Source organism: Pundamilia nyererei, unplaced genomic scaffold (assembly GCF_000239375.1).
Source record: "Pundamilia nyererei isolate P.nyererei 1_Seehausen unplaced genomic scaffold, PunNye1.0 scaffold00004, whole genome shotgun sequence".
NCBI lineage: Eukaryota > Metazoa > Chordata > Actinopteri > Cichliformes > Cichlidae > Pundamilia > Pundamilia nyererei.
Window position 1 is genome coordinate 5,909,696 of NW_005187405.1, and position 20,632 is coordinate 5,930,327.

Sequence of the window (20,632 nt, forward strand, 5' to 3'; positions counted from 1 at the left end):
GTGCACATTAATTCATTAAAGCATAAAAAAAAAAAAAAAAAAAAAAAAAAAAAAAAAAAAAAAAAAAAGAGTTTCTCACCCTGTGGTCCGGGGAAACCATTAGATGGCCAGCCAAATGGATGCCCGTCCGTTCCAAGGATGGTGTACTCCTGTTCCATGCCAAACCAAGGATGCTGATCCGCCACCATATCCATCACTTTCTTACAGGTGAGCCGAAGGTTGGTTTCTGCAGAGACCAACATGGCAAATTACACAGTGTTCTAAAACCCTTTGGCCACCGACAGTGCATATTTTTAGGGTCTCTGATCTGTAATTGTGAGCTTCTCTCATCTCAAATAAAATGAGTGTAAATCTACAGAACAATTCTTCAGTTATGTTTTAATTCCACATTTATTCCCATTCATTTGCCATAATCACCAATGCTGTATCTCTGGTATGTACACACCTCAAATTTTGGCTCATGAGACGTAATGAGTGGGTGGCACATTTCAACCATGACTGCAATAATCATTAAATTGATTAGAACTAGCTTCATACCAAGAACCATTGGGTCAAAGCATATCTAAGTTTATGTCATGTCACAACTTTATCAAAATAGTTGCTTAGCAACGCTGACAAACAGTTTGCTGGGCTCCTTTCCCCTCTTCCTCGGAGTTCTCCTTTAAAGGTATGCCCCGCCCACTTTACACCTTTAGACCAATAAAATCACCGGCTGTCTGGCGTTAGCTTATCAGTTTTAATATTCAGCTATCAGATTTTCAAATAATTTTATAGCCATTATCTCGTTGAAGTGGTCACATTTATGATGCACTCTTACACGCACATCACCATCCATCGCCCAATTTTTTTTTTATTAAAAAAACAAACAAAAAAAAAAAACAGAGGAGCTCCGTTTACCTGTAGGTTTACGGTTGTACTTCAGGACTTCACACAGCACCAGCTTGTTGGGGTCTTTGCGGAATGGATCGCGGAACATGGCTGCGGGGATCAGATACATGTCGCTGTTGGAGCCTTCGGACTGGTAGGTACTGGATCCGTCAAAGTTCCATTCAGGAAGATCTACAAGAGGAGCAGAGCAGTGTGATAGCCCGCAGAACATCTCTGGCTTTCTGCGACTGCGTCAGGAAGATGCTGCTTACCTTCGATGCTTTTAGGCTCAGAATCAAGCGTCCTGGTTTTGCATCGGAGCCCCTCTCCGGTTCCGTCGATCCAGATGTACATGGCCTGGACTTTGTCCCCCTGAGGGAGCTCCATGTACTGCTGCTTGACAGCTTTACTCAAACTGGCGCTGGCGGACGTAGCCATCTTATTTGCTACTATAATACACCTGAGGATGAAGAGGGGGAGATGAGAGCAGGTACGAGACTGCGCTGCGCTCTGGATCACATGTTGCATAACCGGGTTCGGGGCGCAAACCCCCCCCCCCACACACACACACAAAAGCAGCCCCATAGTTTTGTTTTTTCTTCCAAAAAAGGGGGGGGGGGGGGTGAAAAAACCCAGACCTTTAAAAAAGGCACATTTCCAGCGTTTTCCTATTTTTTCCTGCTTTGGCCACAAAAGAAAGGGCGACTTTACACCATCCGTGTTTACTGATAAGATTACATTTAACGCCGCAGATGCCACCTCACTCCGTGGAAAACACAAGGAAACAAACGGCTTCCGCTAAACACACCTCATCCATCCATCCACGCAGTAGCTGATCGCCGAAAACAGGTGAGGCAATGTTACATCATTTGCTTCCTGTTTCATACACATTACCTTCTGACCTACACCTAAATCAACACACCTAGGAAAAATAAACTGAAGCATCCATACAAAGCAATCAAAGAAAGGCAGAAGCTCGGGTTAAGAAAGAAGTTACTGCACAAAGTCTGGAACAATGGGAAGTCTCACACAAAGAGCTGCCTGACCGGGAGGTAAACTAATACAAAGGTAGGAAAAATAAAGACGAATTACCTCGAGAAACGAGAAAATTGAAATAAAAACTAAAGGACTGGCAGGGCCAATGTGTTGTTGGATGATGTCTCACTAGTGGCTCTCTCATTCTCCGGTACTGAGATCCCGGATCCAGGAGAATTTATAAGAGCGGGGTCTGGCCTTTGATTGGTCGGAGGGGGAGGGCTGAAAGAAGAGCCGCAACGCCCTCTACCCGGAGCTGAGCCGCGTGTTACTATGCGTGAGTCTCCCCCTCGTGAGGGCATCCTCATCTTCGCGCTTAATCTGAAGCTGAAGCGAGACAAAAAGAAAGAAGGAGCCTGACATGGAGGCTGGCAAACCCTTTGAAAACACGCTGCAGTGCCGGGCAAAATGTGCAGTTCAGCTCCGCTCACACCGCCAGGTGCGTCTCCGGTCCAAGACGCCACCGAGTGGTGGAAATCAGTGCCATGAACGAACTGGTTTTAGTGGGAGGTTATGTAATCCCGCAACCAGACATCTGATGGTGCAGTGAGGTTTTCAACTGGATTTTCAAGTTTCTTTATGATACACTCATGTGCAGATGTAGATCATGCGCCTCTTTACCAGTTGTTTTTATTAGTTTAGTTTTCATTCTACAGTTGGATAAAACAGCCACAGCTGGCAAAGCATCAGATAGAAGCTGTATATTAAAAGACCCTCTGGGCAGATTATTTTAAAAGATCTTAATGCCACAGTTACTGCAAATACTCTCTGACCTCCTGGCAGCCATGTCCTGAGGCTGTAGTTGCATACATTTTCATAGTCATCACACCATTCAGTGGCCCCTCGTCTCCTTTGAAAAGGAGGTATTGTCCAGACGGAGACTGCTCCCAACAGGATAGAAATGTTTCATCACAAGATAAAGGTGATCGCTCAGAGCAACCTTGTATTGATTTGAAGTGACCTTTCCCTCCAAGGGGGACGATAAGGACTGAACCAATGTATGCACCCTAACTGCTTCCTGCAGCATAACAAAGCCACCTCACTGTAGGTGTTAACAGCCGGTGTTTCATTTTAATTTCTCACCCATCTGAATTTGCAGTGCCTTTGTCAGCAATATTATGCAGAAACTACCAAACAGGTAACCTGTTTACCTTTACATTCTTTTGAATTAGAAGATGAACGACTGGCCTTGGCGTGCCTTTCTAACTGAATGCATGTTTTGGCTCAGCAGGGGAGCTGCTAAAAACCAGCTGTTTGACGTGTAAATTCTACTTAAAAGCACTTTTCACAAAAGATCTTTGCACATTTGGTTATTTTTTGCGGTGGTCTACATGATCAGTGGTGAGAAATCTAGTTAATTTTTGACATTTTAAGTCATTTTGATAGTGAAAATAATGGAAAAGTTGGGACATTTGCATCATGTCCAAATATCTAATAATATATCATATCAGTAAATGGTTATATCAGCAAATCATCACATTCAAAGAAGCTGCAGACCTTTCTTTATCAAAATACTTTATTTTCTCTTGGCCACTATTTAAACAGCGAATAATTTCATCTTTAATTATTTTTTTTGAGGTGAATGATGTATCATTCAACGCTCTAATAAGATGCCAATCCTGTGATAGCAAAAGAGTGGCCAACAATAAAAGAAATAACCATTCTCCCTTAAGGGGAAAAAACACCCTTCTGAGAGACCCTTCTGCCGCGGCATTAAGCTCACTTTGAACTTTTAAGTAAATGTGGCCCTGCATGAATAGGTCAGCTGTTGTGGTTAATGTGGGTGAGCACGAGGATACTGTGTACAGCCAAAGAGCGCAACATTGTTATCAGGAAATTGATGTTTTGTCATCTGCTGTCCATCATTGTCCATCCCTTCTGCCTCTTGTGCCCAGACCAGACTTTGTCCTGGCAGATGATAAAAATTCTTATGAGAACTTCCTGAGAACCTGGGGCTGAATGCCAACCTGCACCACCTGGGACTGTGGACTGAGAGGAGGAAATGCCCCGCAGCTATTTCTGACACCAGAAATCCTGCTAACCTCTTGGGAACGTTGTGTCCCTTATCCAAAGTGTTGAATTGACCACATTAACCACCAGACATCATAACCCTTTCCTACACCCTTCAGACTTTTGTTCTGGTTCAAAAGCGTCTAGCTCCGTGAACAAGAACAACAGTTTTCTTACATAACTACAATTTAAAATCTTCATCAGAAGCAGATCCTCTTGTTCTGCTCCATTTAGTTGGTGTACACCACCACCTGCTGGAGCTTCAGAGGAGTGAAGATGATGAGTGAGACTGATGGAGGCTTCCTCAAGCCTGACTTACTCTGACCCTCCTGAGACCTGCAAGGTAAGTTCTCCTTACCTTTGCTCGACCAGAGGGTTGCTGGAAAACTTCGGTTTCCCTTTGGAGTCTCTAAAGTTTCTGAAGCATCTTTGTGATTTTTCTGAATACACCTGATGCACAAGTTGAAAATCATTAACATTAGACTGATGAGAATATTTTACACAATCCCGTCTGCAATGATAAACAAAGTCATAGCAGAAACACCTGTGAATACTGTGAGATGGACGCGAAAGCTCAGGAATATAATATTTTTGGTCAAGTTTACTGTGTCAAAGGAAAAAAAGCTTCATTCTGTATTTTAAGTCTCAGTTGTAATTTTGGTTAAAAGACTTCTGCAAAACATTGGCACAGTGTGTTTGAAATACAAAGTCACAGCGTGAGTCCTCAGTTCTGAATCGAATTTTTCTTAATAGTATCAGCTCATTTTGGAAACTAGGTCATAAGTACCCCAACAGTGCTGTAAAGCTTGCAGCCCATGTTCAGCAGATCTCAGCACCCAAACAGACAGAACACTTTGAGTTTTCACAGATTCATCGTTGTCACATTTGCCCAGAGGCACAATGCAAGCTGCTCCACCAGTCTGTTGTGAGTTTTCTGTGAACTCAGCTCTAATATTTAAAGAGGATAACCCTCATGAACAGAGACACATTATTCCCCATGTAGAATAAATTCAGTTTTACTTGACGAGAAAAGATTGATTAAAAATGGACCTTTACTGTCACTAAAGCCTTTTTAGGGGATCAATTAACTGTAGACTGCTCAAAAAGTGAAGAAACAGTTAATCATTACAGGATAACACAATTGAGACTGAGGCATATTAGTCTGTCCGGTTAGGAAGGATAACCCAGTGAATCCATCATCTCTCCTCTTCATCCCTGCTGATGGATTTTTCTCTAGTTCTCCTTTTTGCTACTGCCCTTGTTACTAGTGGTACAGGTAAACCAGCTCCTCCAGCATGGCACATTCATATGTGCAGACACAAGGTCTGCAGACTTCAAGCACACCTCAGGAGTGCAGAGGAGGTAGCAGGAGATGGCCCAGGCATCAGGAGAAGGGCATCGGACCAGCAGCAGGAACGATATGTGGACAGGAGGAGCAATGCCAGTGCATTACATAATAACATCCAGTGCCCTGAGGGTGGCAGGAGAGTATAACATCATTTAGAGGAATCTCTGGTCGCAGTACAGCAAAATGCAGCTCATTTGGCGGTCACCGGACAACACCATAATTAGCAGGTCCACCACCTTCACCCTGTTTTCCTCACAGATGAGAGCAGGTTCATGTGATTAAAAGGAGTCTGGAGCATGAGTCCCACATGAGTGATTCAGCAGAGGGTCAGCGATGGTCCAGGGTGGCATATCTTTGGAAGGTCGCACAGAACTCCATGCTTTAGCCAACAGTATCCTGTGCAGAGAGTTCCTGGATGATGGAGGTACTGATGTCGCTGACTGGCTCTCAGGTCCCCCAGACCTGACTCCAACTCTAAGAACCTCTGGGTAGTATTTTAGTATCAGCAGAACCACAGACTATCCAGCAGATCATCTCTGCCTTGAACCACGTCTGTGAGGAGATCTCCCGGGAGCATGCCCACCCGGACATGTCAGGAGTGCATTACAGGTACATGGGGGCCACATTATAATGCATGTTGGATCATCCTGTGATCTAAAAACGTTACCGTACTTTGAGTTTTGAATCCAGCCCTCAAAGGGTTGATGATTTTACACTCCAGTGGCTGCTGTTACATCATGTTGTTTTCAACATATTACACGATGTATATCAGTAAACAATATCCAGCTTTAATATTTCATTCATCAAGACTCAGTGTGTGATCTAAGAGCTTCCTTAATCCCTTGGAGAATGTATTTGGTGGTGTATATGACTTTTTAAAATAAATATTGAAAAAACAAGCCAGCTGCACTAAAACGGTGAGGGAGTGAGGATGTTTAGATAAGAGGAGAGAAGAAGAACGTAGTAGTAGTACTATCCCTATGACACAGTTCTTTTCCTCATTTTCCCAACTGGTTTTCTCGTACTAACTTATAGGATGTGATGCAATACAACACAAGAAAATATTACTTTATTACCTCCCAAAGGAGGAAAATCATTCTGCAACAGGCAACCCCAAAAAACAGACAACAAAAACCATAAATTGGCTTCTTTTAGTAAATAGAAACCTCAGAATAAATAATCAGTAGATAATAATTTAATAGAAAAGAGCCGTTTTTTTAGTTAATAGATGTAATATTGGTGACCATTTTTCTCTTTTTGTCTGTTTTGGGGAAGGAGGTGGGGCTAAAACTTTAACTGTCTCTGCGTCATAACAGAAAGCAGATCTATAGAAAATCAAATATGGCATATGGTATAAATTATAAATTGAATAACAAAATTAGGCAGCTAATGCAATTTTTAGAAAACAGAACACAGATAGAAGTTCTCCCCAAATCCCCCTTGATCCTCAGAGCACAGTGTGGATTTAAATAGAGCGCTATATGCTTAGTGGTATTATTTCTTGTTCCAAAGATTTTGTTTTTAGTGGTGAGATTATTTGTTTTTTAGAGTTTTATTTATTTATTGGGAGGGGGGGGGGCACAGAAGTCTCTCTTCTAATTTGTTTTAAGGGAAAAAAATATGATGTATTCTATTATTTGAAAGTGTCTGTTTAACCCGTTTCATAAAAGTACCTAAATACCAAATTTCACATAATAAAAATTTATTCTTTGCAATAAATACTTTCAGTCACTTAATTGGCTACACCTGTTCAACTGTGTGTTAACAGAAATATCTAATCGTCCAATCACATGGCAGCAAATTAATACATTTATGGATAGAGACGTGGTTAAGTGAATGTGGAAGAAGGGTGATATTAGTGACTTATTAGTGACTTTTAACATGGTGTGTTTGTTGTTGACAGGCAGGCTCGACTGAGAATTTCAGAAACTGCTAATGTACTGGGATTTTCCCACGCAGCCATCTCTAGAGTTTACAAAGAAAATATCCAAAGTCTTGTTGTTCTCATAGTAGAATGGCCAGACCGCTTTGGGCTGATAGGAATGCAACTGTAACCCAAATAACCTCTCGTTACAACCATAGTATCCAAAACATGTTGAATCTTGAGCAGCAGGAGCAGAAGGCCAGACCGGGGGCCATTACTGTCAGCTAAGAACCATCCATGTCAATTATGATTCATATGTTTATGGTTCAGGCTGCAGTTGGTGTATAATGGTGCTGGGAATATTTTTTTCACACACACCGGGCCCCTTAGCTTTGTTTAAACATCAGAGCCTACCTGAATATTGTTGTTAACGTTCATTTTTTGACCTCCAATGGAGCACTTTTGGGATATGATGAGATGGGAGATTCACATCATGGGTGTATGATGCTAAAATATAATTATGGACCTCAAATTCTGAGCTTTCCAGCACCTTACTGAATCTGAGTCATGAAGAATTAAGCAGCTTTGAATTCAAAGGGGAAGGGGGGGTCCATATTAGCTAGGTGCACCTAATGAAGTGCCCAGTAAGTGTAACTGGCATTTCATAATGTTGGTACTAGTAATGTTTTTAGTCTTTTTTTGTGTGTTGTGTTTATAAGATATTTCATGGTGTACATCCACTTTTTTTTTGTTTTCAGTAACAGTTTCCTGAATAATAATAATGCACTTGAATGCACCGCCCTTTGGTTGGTCCGTTCAAGTGCAAAAAATTACTCAGTTCCCGCCAGCATCAGAATAGATTTCAAATTATAAAAAGTAATCCTTAAAAAGGTTGATGGTTAAAAGTTTAACCAAAAAGTTTTACCTCATTTACCTTAACTGGATTAGTAGCAGTACAATAAGACCGGCCCACCAATGCACACCTCTCATACGACAGTCTTTTCTAAGCCAAGACGTTACCTTCAAAGTATTTAAATTCTCCTTTATATTTAACGAACAAATGGCAGTGAATGAAATGTGCATAGAAAGAATTAATCCTTGTTCACAAAATTCACCCGACATCCCAGCAGAGGGCAGTAGCTACCAGTCTAAAACGCCCTTTAGCAACTCTTGAGTCCAGAGCTGCTTATTTAAATCAGTCAGTAACTAAGATTGCACTTGATGCTAAATGTATTTAACAAGAAAACATACAAACCAAAGCACTTGCAATATCTTTTTAGACAGTGCATCTCTGTGTGCTTAACCTTCACAATTCATTTGATGGACTGTATGTCAGATCTCACATGATGAAATTCAGACTGGCCTGTTGCAATATAACCGAAGGACACCGAAGACTGAAGTTACATTAGGTTCATTATAGCTAATAGAGTTTCTATACTGATATTAAATGCAAGAAGATTTATGGAGTAAAACAAGGTGTGTTCACCTTCTTGTTTGCAGCTCCGTCATTCAGCACTGAGGTTGATGAATAACTCCCCTCCACCCTCCTTGCACCTTCACCCCACTCAACCTTTTAACAATTAGGCCCAACCCTCGCGCTCCCTCTATCGCCATATATCACCATGTCCTCCGCTAACCACAGGACAACACTCTACTTTAAAAATTAATAAGGCTCACAACATACTTGTCACTATTTCAATGCCCAGCGTGTCCTCTGTGACTCATCAGTTCAGCTGTAAATCAGGCCAGGAGTAGCCTCGAGGGATTGTGTTTCTCTAAAGCTTCTTCAAAACACTTTATATGGAACATCAATAACCAAACACTTTGCAATCGCAGTTATTGGCACGGCAGCACGGAGATCTTCTGACTGCTCAGGAGCACGGCTGCTGTTGGGATTTTTGCCTCCGCCAGATCTTTGTCCATGCTCTCTCTCCTCTGGTGAGGATGAAGGCAGAAATGTGAGAGGTATCATGGGTTATATTTAATCCACCCTTGCTGTTCTTTGGGATAATAACTTTTTTGCTCCATTCCAGCACTTGTCTGTCATTTTGACACGGCAATATCTCCCAACTCCACTGTTTCATAGTCAGTTTCATTTATTTCCAAATACCATTTCACACCCTGCTGGCTTTAACTAGGTATTATACAGCGTGTGGGGAGTGTGCTGCAGATTGAATCGTGACAGAGACAACAACATTTCTGGTGAAAAATAAGTGAATACTGTTCATGGCAGACTATATAAAATGATTTCTTTTGCTCCATTTTCATGCCATTTTGTCATCTTCATTCCTCAAAATGACACGGCATGTTTGCGGCTTTGTTCTGTTTTTTTAATATTTTATAAAATATGCGACAGAGACTTGTAATGTTACTTGCTTTATTTCTAAGATGTCCACAGCACTTGGCTTTCATGTCAAATTCAGTTTTCTAACTTTGTACCGAATCAAGGCTAAAAGTTTAAATGTTTTATCTGATTAATTATTTTAGAAAAACTATATTTCTGTAAAGAGATACTTTAGATTCGCTAGCTGTGCTGATAATTTTTACTTGTAAGAACAAAACACAAAGTTAAATGTTGCCTTCAGTGGCAACAAAAAGTATTATTATTTGTGTAATACTGTAGAAAAAAACATGAAGGCATTATGTGTAAGCTCACCATGTAACATATACTACATCTTTAATCTAATGTTAGAGAATTTTTTTGGAATAAAAAGATGTTTGGTGGGTTCTTTGATCTGTAACCAGCTGCTACTTTATATTTCTATTTACAAAAGACATGTAATTGGTATGATATGTGGCATAATTTACATTTCAAAATGTACGTTCTGTCACATGTAGATTTTTAAATTTCCAGAACAGTATATACAAAAGATTTCATTTACCTACATTGGTTTATTTTCTATAAATCCCAGTCCTAGAAATCCCAGGGTAAAAGCAAGCAGCACCAAATAGCTAGCATTCTTTATTCTGAGCTAGGCTAAGCTAAACATTTCCATTGTCCGTTGATATTTTCTAATCTAATGATAGGAACAAAGTGTAAAGCACTTTGTGTTATCCCCTATTCGAAATAAATTCTTTGATACTCTGTAGTTCTTTAGCGTGAACATTTCAACATTGCATACATATATTAACTGGGATTAATGTAGATTTCAACTGCTTACAGATCATTTCAAGGTGCCTAGCAGCGCAAGAGCATCAGGAAGTTGCTGCATTGAGCTAATGCCCAGTTTCTTCTTGCCAGGAGTGAAGCAGTTGGCCTCTTACTTGTACCTGCTCTAAACAGAGAAAAACCTGTTGCTGTTTCCTATGCACGAAGCTTAAAATCATCAACAAATACCACTCGTTCCAGTCTCTGTGACACAACAATGATATTAATGTTTTGTCATTTATTTATTTTTCTCAACAAATTGCTCTGCTAATTCCCTCAGAGGCCTCCCATCTGGAGGTACCGCTACTGTCTCTCCCCAGATCTGGAGTGAGAGTGCTGTGATGCCAGTGGGTGGTCCTGCCTCGTGGCTTGGTGGGTGAGCTTGGTATAGTCCCTGCTGCCACTGCCGCTGACATATCAGAGCTGTTTATTAAGAGGATGACAACTCTATCAAGCCCCATAAGCGGGCCCTCGTGCACAGGAGTTCTTTTGTTACTTTCGGGGAGGGTGTCATCAATCTTGCTGCCATGCTACTCTCTTGAGCTGTTGATGGCAAACACGATTCCTCCCTTTCTGCCTGGCCTCTCCCGCCTCGCAGTCTGGAATCAGGCGTGGCGAGGGGGATCAGGGAGATAGGAGGACTTTCCTCGAGAGTGCCTTTCCTTGACAGGCGACAGTGCGGACTGTTTGGACACCAGGGGTGGATATATGGGGCCGTGTAATGAAAAGACGTTGACAGGACCTGCTTGTTCTGTAATGAAGGTCTTCTGGAGCTGTGAATGGATGCGCACATCTTTCAAGCTTTTGTCTCCCCGCCTTTCCCACAGAATCTCTCTCATCCATTTTAACCAAAGAGGAAGGTGTAAGAGAAGCGTCTGAGACAACAGCTCACAGTGTTTAACATTTACATGCAACGACGTGGTGTGAATTTTTAATGAAACAGCAACACGATTGATTTACACCCACGATTTGTAGCTAAACCTACCCCCCTGCTCCTTGCATTAGCCCGTGAAGGTGCAGTTGAGTTTTCACCCTCTTTCTTCTTTCTGTCAGTGCTACTCGAGAGTCCGTGTAGCTCACAGAGATGGACTATGATGTATGTACTCCACTTTAGCATTGGCTGAGGTCATAGACTCTATAAATGTCTTAGACAAGTCTGATATTTTAATCTCTTTTTAGTGAGAGGATGTTGGGCCTTTGCCCAATCAATACACAGGGCAATAGCCTTGCCAAGATTTCTCATGGTAACTTTTCATTGTTCTGTCTGGAAGCTGAAATGTCAACCAGGATAGGACTGCTCAAAGTGAAGCTGAAATATGTCTGCCTGTAGTCAAAAACACTGCTGTTATGACCTGGAAGCTTCTGGCAGTAATGAAAACACTGATCGCAGTCTAAAGAGCACTCTAATGTGAGGACGAGCAGGAGGGTTGACACCTGAAATTTCCTTTATTCCTCTCAAATCAAATCCACCCTGTTTAATTCATCAGTTAACAATAGCCCAGAATTGGTAGCACGCAGGGTGGGTGGGTGGTGGTGGGGGTGTCCTCTGCTTCTGCTTTTGTGCATGCACGCAGTCAAAAATATCAAGTCTCTCTCTCACATTAACATTGCTAATTTGTTTGCCGATGGTTTCCAGGGCTCTGAATAATTGGGTGTGAGATATTGTTTGTTCAGGTGTTCTACATAATTGAATTCTACATTGAAAATACTGCTGGATGAATGTTTAAAGATTGCGGAGAAGAAATCATGTACTCTGCCATACATTTTCTTTGAAATGGAGCGATTGCCGTCCATTAATTCTCGTCCCAGTGGCGACTTGTGACGGCCGCGTCACATTAATTATCCGGCTAATGTATAAAGCACACACGTTTTGAATTTTAAAACAACTCGTGTTCATCCGTTTTCAATTAATGTCCCGTTGTTGAGGCTCTTTTTGTGCAGATGATAGGGCTTCCTTTGCACATGATGACCTTTTGAAACTCGCAGATTGATTTCACGCATCCATTATTCCGCCAAAATGCTGCTTTTGTCAGCGCTCCGCTGTGAGCTGTGTGCTGATAAGCCTGTTACTGTGTGTTGCTGCGTAGCCGGGTCCATATGCACATGTGGAAGCAATATCGCGTCCAGCTGGACACGTGTGTTGACAAAGCTGCATGATGTATTTGATCATAGTTAGTTGCGAGGAGGGTCTTGGTTGGGTTTCATTCAGCTGCCTGATGGTGACCTAACGCCTCGACTCAATCAGTCACCTTGTCCTCCCCTTGACTCCTCACCCTGTGATCCTCATCTCGCACCCCAAAGGCCTCAAGAAAAACAATCCAAACGCTTAAGGTCCCCCCTTTGCTTGAACCTGGATAGAGAAATAAATTAGATATGAAGTCGGTGTTGGGGTCGGGTTACTAAAACACTTTCCAGATTTCAGCTACTTAGCCTAACATGCCTGAATTAGCAGAATTAGGGCTGGCGTTTTGACAAAAAAGAATAAAAATAAAAAGATTATATCTGTACTTCTGCTGCATTAGAGCTTTCTAAATCCGTCCATTCTTCACAGCCACTTGAGCCAGGGTCTCCATCAAAATGCTCAAATTTACAACATTTGCATTTGCAGAGAAGTCTGCATTTTCCATTCAAACTACTGGTGACCATGTTTTCGAGGTGCAACACAGTATACCTCCTTTCAACCAAATTCATCCTAGTGTCATCAAGTAACCTCCAGCGACCATTCGTCAACCAGTTGTAGAATACACTTTTTTCTCTAGCAACCAGTAGTAACCAGGGCGTCACTGGCCTGTCACTGGTCACCTGTGTGAATCAGCCTTTAGCAATAAGTTTCACAAAAACTGCCAGCAACCACTCAGAGAGTACACTTTTTTTTCTCATGATTGATGTTTGCCAGATTGTTGCCAACTGGTCTCTAGGCCCCTGGTGATGGGTTAGTTACCGTTACCAGGGGCGTGGTTACTTTGACTAACAGATGAATGCCTACATGAGAAGCTGTAGCTGTTAGCTCCATGTTAGCATTCAGCTCAGCTAATTCCAATCACTGAGCTGAACTCTTGATCTGCATGTGAAACATTTTCATTACAATTATCTAGCAAATAATTCAGGACCTCTGTGCTCTAGTTGTGTGAGTGAAATTATTTTTTTTCTTTTCTTTTTTCCGTATGTTAGACTATAAATGCACAACACGTATAATAATTAGCAATTATCTGTAGCTGCACCCATACAGTCTATGGATGAATCTGCTAAGCAGTCTTGCTACAACTATTTACTCTGAGTTTTGGAGAGTGGGGCTTTGGCTGCTTATACTTCCTCTCCTCTTCCTCCTGTAATGCTGTACGTTCCTTCCCTTTTTTTTAGAGCTCATCATACGCTTCTGTTTATGAGGCAGGCATTTTGTGTGTGGGAGAGAGTGTGAGTTTGAATCTCCGGTCTGATAATCAGTGACAGAGATGTTACAGGAGTGTGACAGAGTTCTATTTGCCATAACTGACATCTTTATCCCATCACTTTCCTTGTTTTTTTTTTCTATGAAACTTACCAAATGCTGGCATCTGTGGTGTTTCCAGCCGGATACGCTGCAGTGGACTGGGAATTCAGAGGATTCAGACAAGGCCACAGCAGCTCAGGCAGGTGGAGAGAAGGAAGAGCTATTTACACAAGCAGTACAGGAGGAAAGGAGAGGAAAAGATGCTGTTAGAAAGAAAGAGAGAAAGAAATGAGCTCCTTCTCCGAGCCTTATAGTAAAAGTGTTTAGTAGACATGCTGTCAGATTCTGAGGTTAGAGGGGATGATTGTATCGACAGGTTTTATTCGCTGGTTGTAAGTGAAAAAGAGTCAGAAAGCAGGCTTGAGCAGCTAGAGCTTGTGATGCAGAAACACACTATAAATCACTACGTACGGTCTGCCCTGAATAAAAACTGAAAGCAAGAAACGTCGGCAGAATATGAGGCAAATTTTTTACGAAAATAAACTTCAAGCATGTTTGACTTCTCAGCGTAGCCTAATTAATTTGGCCTACACAGTTTTGAATATTCTAAACACAAAACCTCAACTCTTCATGCATGTTTGTAATAAACCAGCGAGAAAATATAATCACTCAAGGTACAAATGACCTAAAATTCAGCAATTAGAAAAAAGACATTGTCATGATCAATTATCCATTGATAGACTTTAATTATGTGTACTTTCGTTTGTTAAAACGTGAATGTGTAGTGCTCAAATCCACCTCCTCATTACAACTTTGTAAGTTAATGCATACAGACTTTTTGTATAGCACAAGTTTGAGCTACACTGTCTTCACCACACTCATTTGCAGTTTCACAGTTTATGCACACAAATAGAAACATTGTAGCAGTCTACGCTGAAATGAATGTGTGGTTTAACAAAGCCAGAGGAGTTGGAAACTTGAAGGATAGATGCTGCATCCAGGTCTGAAAAGCAAAGCCAATGCAAAAGTGCCACAAACTGCATTTCGCCCAACGACCAACAGGAGGCGACTCTTGTGGTGGTGAAAAATGTATCCGCTGTATAAAATTCTGTAGAAATCCCACCCTCAGATCTCTTCCTCTGTGACCTCACTAAACACCTCCCTGATGACGCTAGTTTTAAGTCATACTCAATACAACATCATGTTCGTGTAGTGAGTTATGTTCCTGTTAGTGTCTGAAAGGATGACAATGATTTCTGTAGTTATTTTGGCGCAGCTAAATACGTTTACACACCGACCTCCACTGCTTATACTTAGCTTAATGTCTGAATAGTTCAGCAGAGTACGGGGGATCCGGTCACCTAGGCTTTGCACCTCCAGGAGCTGGTCAGCCATGAAAACTCATAATACGAAGCTCCCAGTACACAGTTTTTGTGCTGATGTTAATACCAGAGGAGTTTTGCAGCTCTGCAGTTACTGAGTCAGCAGACCATTAGGTATGCTCATGCACCATGCACCTTTACACAATCCGACACTTTGTGGCTGAGTTGCCAAGCTTTGCAATAATATCATTCACAGCTGATCATGGAATTTCACAAAGTGACAGTGACATCCAGTTACTGCCCCACTGTTCTTGTCAGTCCTCATCAGAGCGACCCAATGTTTTACCAATGTGTGTGAAGGTAGACTGCAGGCCAGTGTATATGATTTTATATACCTGTGGCACCTGAGTTCAGAGGTTTAAAGGTGTGGTCCAACATTGTGTACCCAATGTACATATAGTGTATCATTATATTCTAGTGGTCTATGTGACCAAAAGCTTAGACATTTTAAGCCCTTTTGTTGAAATCATGAGGATACTTTTCAACTTACTAGCTAACCTTTCGGTTTATGTGAAAATATAAACTATGGGCATTTTTTTTCCCAGTGCGTTGTTCAGGTGTTTGAATGATACACTGAGAGTCAAAATATGCACATATGTTTGGTTTTTACAAATAACTGCTAAACTGTCTAAATCCCTTTGTCTGTCAGGTTCACAGCAGATCTGCAGCGCATTATGTGTTTTAACCTCCTGAGCATTGTCCCATGTTGATCTGATAATTCACTGGCATTTTTGTGATATGGTGTAAAGACTGAAATGTGCACAATATTTACCTGCTCATGAAAACCAAGAGATCCCACTCTCATTACCAAACACCCTTCATTATAGCAGATAATTCTGCAGTTGACTTGTTGGCACAGTGATTCCTCAGAGTGTCGGTGAATGGAGCTTTCACAATGTTTGCAACCCAAAGTTTAAAAAAAAGGGTGTTGTGTTTCACTTTGCAGAGGCTTTTCAGCTGGCAGCGGCCCATCACGCCTGATCCCTCCTTCTCTTTGTCACCACTTGCACTGCACTCTGTTTTCTCGCATCTCCCTGGCAACCAGCGCTGCATGCTTTTGTGTTGATGTTTGTCCACAGCTAAGGTGTCGCCTCTGTGCTTAATGGACCTCCCAGTCCGCTTCAGTGTCCGCTTCAAACTGAGTGCCCCGGCAAAGCTGGGCGGCCGGGCCCTGCCGCTGTTTGTCCCCGGGTGTCATTGAGTTGAGGCAGGGTGGAGATGAGATACAGCTGATAATGGCCTCTTTGTTCTTTTGCTAGATGTGTTGAAGCTGTGCTCCTGTGGACCAGGAGACGCCTGGTCAAACAGAGACACACAAAGGCTCTGGAAACGGCTGGCCGTGGCCCATTCTCCACACTCTGCCGCGCTGCCAACACGCACCACCTTCTGCAGCCACACTGAATTACTACCCTCACAACCTTTCACACATATAAAAGCACTCTTTCACACAGTGGGAACACTGACATTTGCCTTTTGTTGGTTACAATGGATTTTTTTAATGCTAAGTTTTTTTCAGGTGATTACTCAGAGGTCACATACACCATTAGGATCAGTATGGGGCCTTCTCTTTTGAGGGGCATTCGATTTATTCACTCGTAAAACGCTGCACAGGCATTACTTGATTCAGCCGAGCTTAAGTCGAGAGCGACGCTTTTGAGCGGTGCATTTTGCTTGCGAGTTATCTTTTTTACTTTTTTTTTTTTTTTTGCTTGATTGATTGGCGAAGGAGGCGCAGAGCAGCCCTCAAATCCTATCTGGTGTTAGAAACCGGGGAGGAATCACTCTCAATTATTACACTTTTTAACATTTACAGATAGGATACACGGCTGCACAGAGAATAGTCACGCTGTGCAATTCTGTGGAGATAATGGTGTATTTAACAATCAATAACTGTGTAAACCTTTGAAATGCCAGGAAATAATCTCTCGAGCAAATGCGCCACACATTCTCATCTACCGGCTCGTTGTTTTAACCTCTTTAGCATAGCCCCTCGAGGACACGGGGGATATGATTAGGAATTCGTTAGTGGGCTTCTATTTTTATGCTGATGACATACTTTCTTCTCCGGGGCTCTCGATGTTGCTGGCTCTTGACTTTCTCACTGTCTTTTTCGAAACTAGATCAGCTGTTTACCACCATGTAGGAGCGTGACATGAAGTTCACTGACTAAAGCAGCTGCGAGCGGAGAGGACCGATATCAGTCAGAGAGAAAAACTCCCCTGTCATCTGAAATCCTGTCACATGCCCTGACACCATTCGCAAGCCCCTTTACATCCCTTCTTCTGTTTCAAAAAGAGGATCCTGCAGCTAAAAAAGATGCTTTAAAAAAAATAGCTGCTTCAGTTATGTTCAACCAGTCGGACCTGAAGCTGCGCCAAAAGCCTCAACTATTGACTGTGAGATACAAAAAGGATGTAGACAACCAGTGAAGGATGCCACAGTTTTGTTGAAATCCACTGTTTTTGTTCATCCCATCATGTTTGGAGCAGATTACAGTGTGTCCGCACATCCGTGCTCCCCTGGGTGCCTCCTCTTGTGGTTCAGGTATTGTGACCAGGCGGGCGGGCTTGTGGCCCTGGGCCCTGGGCGCTTTTGCAAAAGAGAGGACAGTAGCTGCATTTGTTTCCTATTGAAAAGGATTACAGGTCCTGACGGCCATGATTAATCACCAGGAGGCAGACATCTGAATGCAACCAGGGAAAGGTTCAACTTTTTAATTCATCCCACACACAATCTATTCAAACCAGCTGTTTGGCGCTCCTCTCCCTCATTTCCTTGCTCTTTCTTCACAGTGACCATTGCCTTCTACTGTCTTTCTCTAACCCCCCATTTACAGCGCACCTAATTATCTGGGGACGCAGTTGTTGTAATTGTGGGGGTACCCGGACGACGCTGCGCGCTCTATTTTTATTGGAGATGGGCTTCTTTCTTCTTTGTGGGAGAATAGTTAATTGACTTTGTTAATGCATTTGGGGATCAGTGATTTCTCCACAACAAATGACCTTTATGGAGCTTGGCGTCACATATTGTTTGCTGTGTGTGTGCTCGTGCGTGCTGCGTCGGTGCGCGCGCGCATGCGTGTGAGCGTGCACTGATCCGTTGTGACCTTTTCTTGTGTCAGGTGTGTTTGTGCAGAAGGCAGAGAAATATTTCCCTCAAAGCTTCTTTTTTTCCAAAACACTTCAGCTTCATAAACATTTCCGCGCCGCCTCTGCGCTGACAGACAGCTGAAATCCTGCGTTTTGAATAAATTTCACATCTCGCCATGTTCATATCCACTCATATGAGCAGGCCTTCTCATTAAGACTCAGCAGGTTATATGATGGTATTGCTGGAATCCCTGGAGCAAAATGAACAGGGACAGCTACACTGCTTAATGCAAGGTAGCCTAGCAACAGATAGTGGGATGGCAGTGGAAACATACCCTCATATTTATGTTTACATGAGAGAATGATTTGTCTGTCAGGCTGATGGATCCTAATGTTCTCCTCTCCCCGGGGCTTTTCTTGTGCCGCACACAGGCCTGACACTTACCCTGAAGGACAGGCACCACCTTCCCCAACACGCATGAATACTTAATACTGTTAGACTGCATTTATGCAAAGAATGGAAATGGCACCAGAATAGAGGAGAGGGGGGCTAAAATGCATCAAAACATGACACAGAATGCATGACGAACATAGAGGGGGGGCAGAGAGAGTGACAGCAGACATAAGGTAAGACAGTTTTAACACTGTTAGAGGAAGCGTGGGTTGATATATGTAAGAACAGTGGCAGAGCCAGGCAGTTTTTATCAGCGTGGCCAGGGTAGGGTTGTTATTTAACAGTGAGATGGCTCGCAAACACATGTCCCCCCTTTATTTTATGTTATTATTGTTGCTTTTTTATTTTATTTTTGCATGGCAAGCCTCCGCGGGCCAAACAGTTCATTTTTTTGCTCACTCCCTTTTACAATCTACTCATAAGGCCACTCAAAAATATGACTCTCATGACCTCACGTGGATAAATCTAATAAGACAATTGCAATTTAAAAGTGCTGGTCTGCTGATAAATTGAATCCGTGTGGGAACAACAGCTGCAGAGAAAAAAAAAGAGTAGTTTCTGAATGTAAATACACTTCTGTGAGTGTGTTTGTAACTCTCTAACAACGTTTACTATGCTTATGTGGGGTGGGTGGGTGGGTTTGCAGACTCTCTGGTGGTCTCTAGGCCTCCCCAGGACCAACTCTTCCCAACTCTTCACTTGTGCCCTTGGCAAACAACCGTCCCGAACCGAAGTGGAGAAAATCCTACTGGAAAAGTTTTTCCTGTTGCACCAGCTCGGAAAAACAGCTTGTGTAATCATATAAATGCCTTTTGATATTATATTTTTGTGACAGCTATGTCATTAGTTACTTTTAACAGGACACATAAAAGCTTATAGAGAGTATTCTTTGTTACAGTTACAGTCCGTGTTGATGTGCTGCGTCTTAGTCGGTTGCCTGTAAGGCCTGATTGAGACTTCTGCAGGGAACCTTTGGAGAGCCTATGATGTAACCTAAGGGGCTGATGCTGTTGCCCACATTTATGCTTGCGTGTGGTATATTACGAGTTAATTACTGTGTGGTGGTGTCCCAGTGTTTCATATGCGACGCCAACCAGTTTAAAAAAATAAAATGCTGCAATTGTTTTCCTTCCTGGGCCCCAGCTCTTTGTTGTGGTCAGTTTTTTTTCCTCGTTTTTTTCCGGAGGCAAATGCATTCGTCCCTCAGGTTTTTCCACTTGTTTATAGATTCCCTCACATCCATTCAGATAGTTTCAGCAATCTCCCTCCAAGAATCTGCTGACATCTGTGTCCTTATTTAGAAAATAAAAAATTGTGATACTTCTTACCCCTCTATATCCACCCAACAAGTTGCCACTGCTATTAAGCTCTCAATAGGTTGCTAATAAAACATGGAGATTTTGTAAAACCTAAATGCAGCAACATGAACATAACACAAACAAAGCAGAAGGATTATGTGACAGCCATGGCAGATGAACTGTAAGTCAGGATTATTTTAGGCTGTTTAGCGTTTCCCTTTTTCTCTTGTCCTCAGTGTCTTGTCTCCATTTGGGTCCACATTCAGCTCCACACAATCTGCAGCTTACAGATCTTGACATAAACAGAGGATATCATGATTGCGATTAACTGTAGAGACGTTAGCAGCCAAGCTTTGTGGTAAAAGACAGTTTTATTCTTATTTTTATTGAAAGAAGCTGCCTACATCTAGCATGAATTATAGTGGTGCAGAAATTGCTCATGCTAGTTAGGCCCAAGTCACACAGGTTTCAAGATTCAAGATTCTTTATTCGTCACAAGCATAGTTATACAAGTATAACACGCAGTGAAATGTAACCTGACACGCTCCTCGACTTGTGCAAAAGGGGGGAGAGTGGAAAGTACCTTATATATTATATACATTAGGTGAATGTGCAGTAGTAGCATGTATGCAGCAAGCAGGTGAATTCTGTACATTAAGTGAATTAAATAAGAATAGACAATCTGAACATTTTACAAAATAGACAAT

The 20,632-nt window shown here is 42.2% G+C and overlaps 1 protein-coding gene across 1 annotated transcript in view; it reads right to left on the reverse strand.

Annotated features, from left to right (window-relative positions):
* The window catches only part of glula (glutamate-ammonia ligase (glutamine synthase) a), a 3,079-nt gene extending 1,005 nt beyond the window's left edge, over positions 1-2,074 (reverse strand). Inside the window, exons 1-4 of the mRNA XM_005721347.1 lie at positions 1,960-2,074; positions 1,140-1,327; positions 898-1,059; positions 80-226 (exon numbers count right to left, since the gene is read on the reverse strand). Coding sequence (XP_005721404.1) covers positions 80-226; positions 898-1,059; positions 1,140-1,305 — 475 coding nt within the window. The 5' untranslated portion in view covers positions 1,306-1,327; positions 1,960-2,074. The remainder of the gene's footprint in view (positions 1-79; positions 227-897; positions 1,060-1,139; positions 1,328-1,959) is intronic.
* Positions 2,075-20,632: the final 18,558 nt, after the last annotated feature.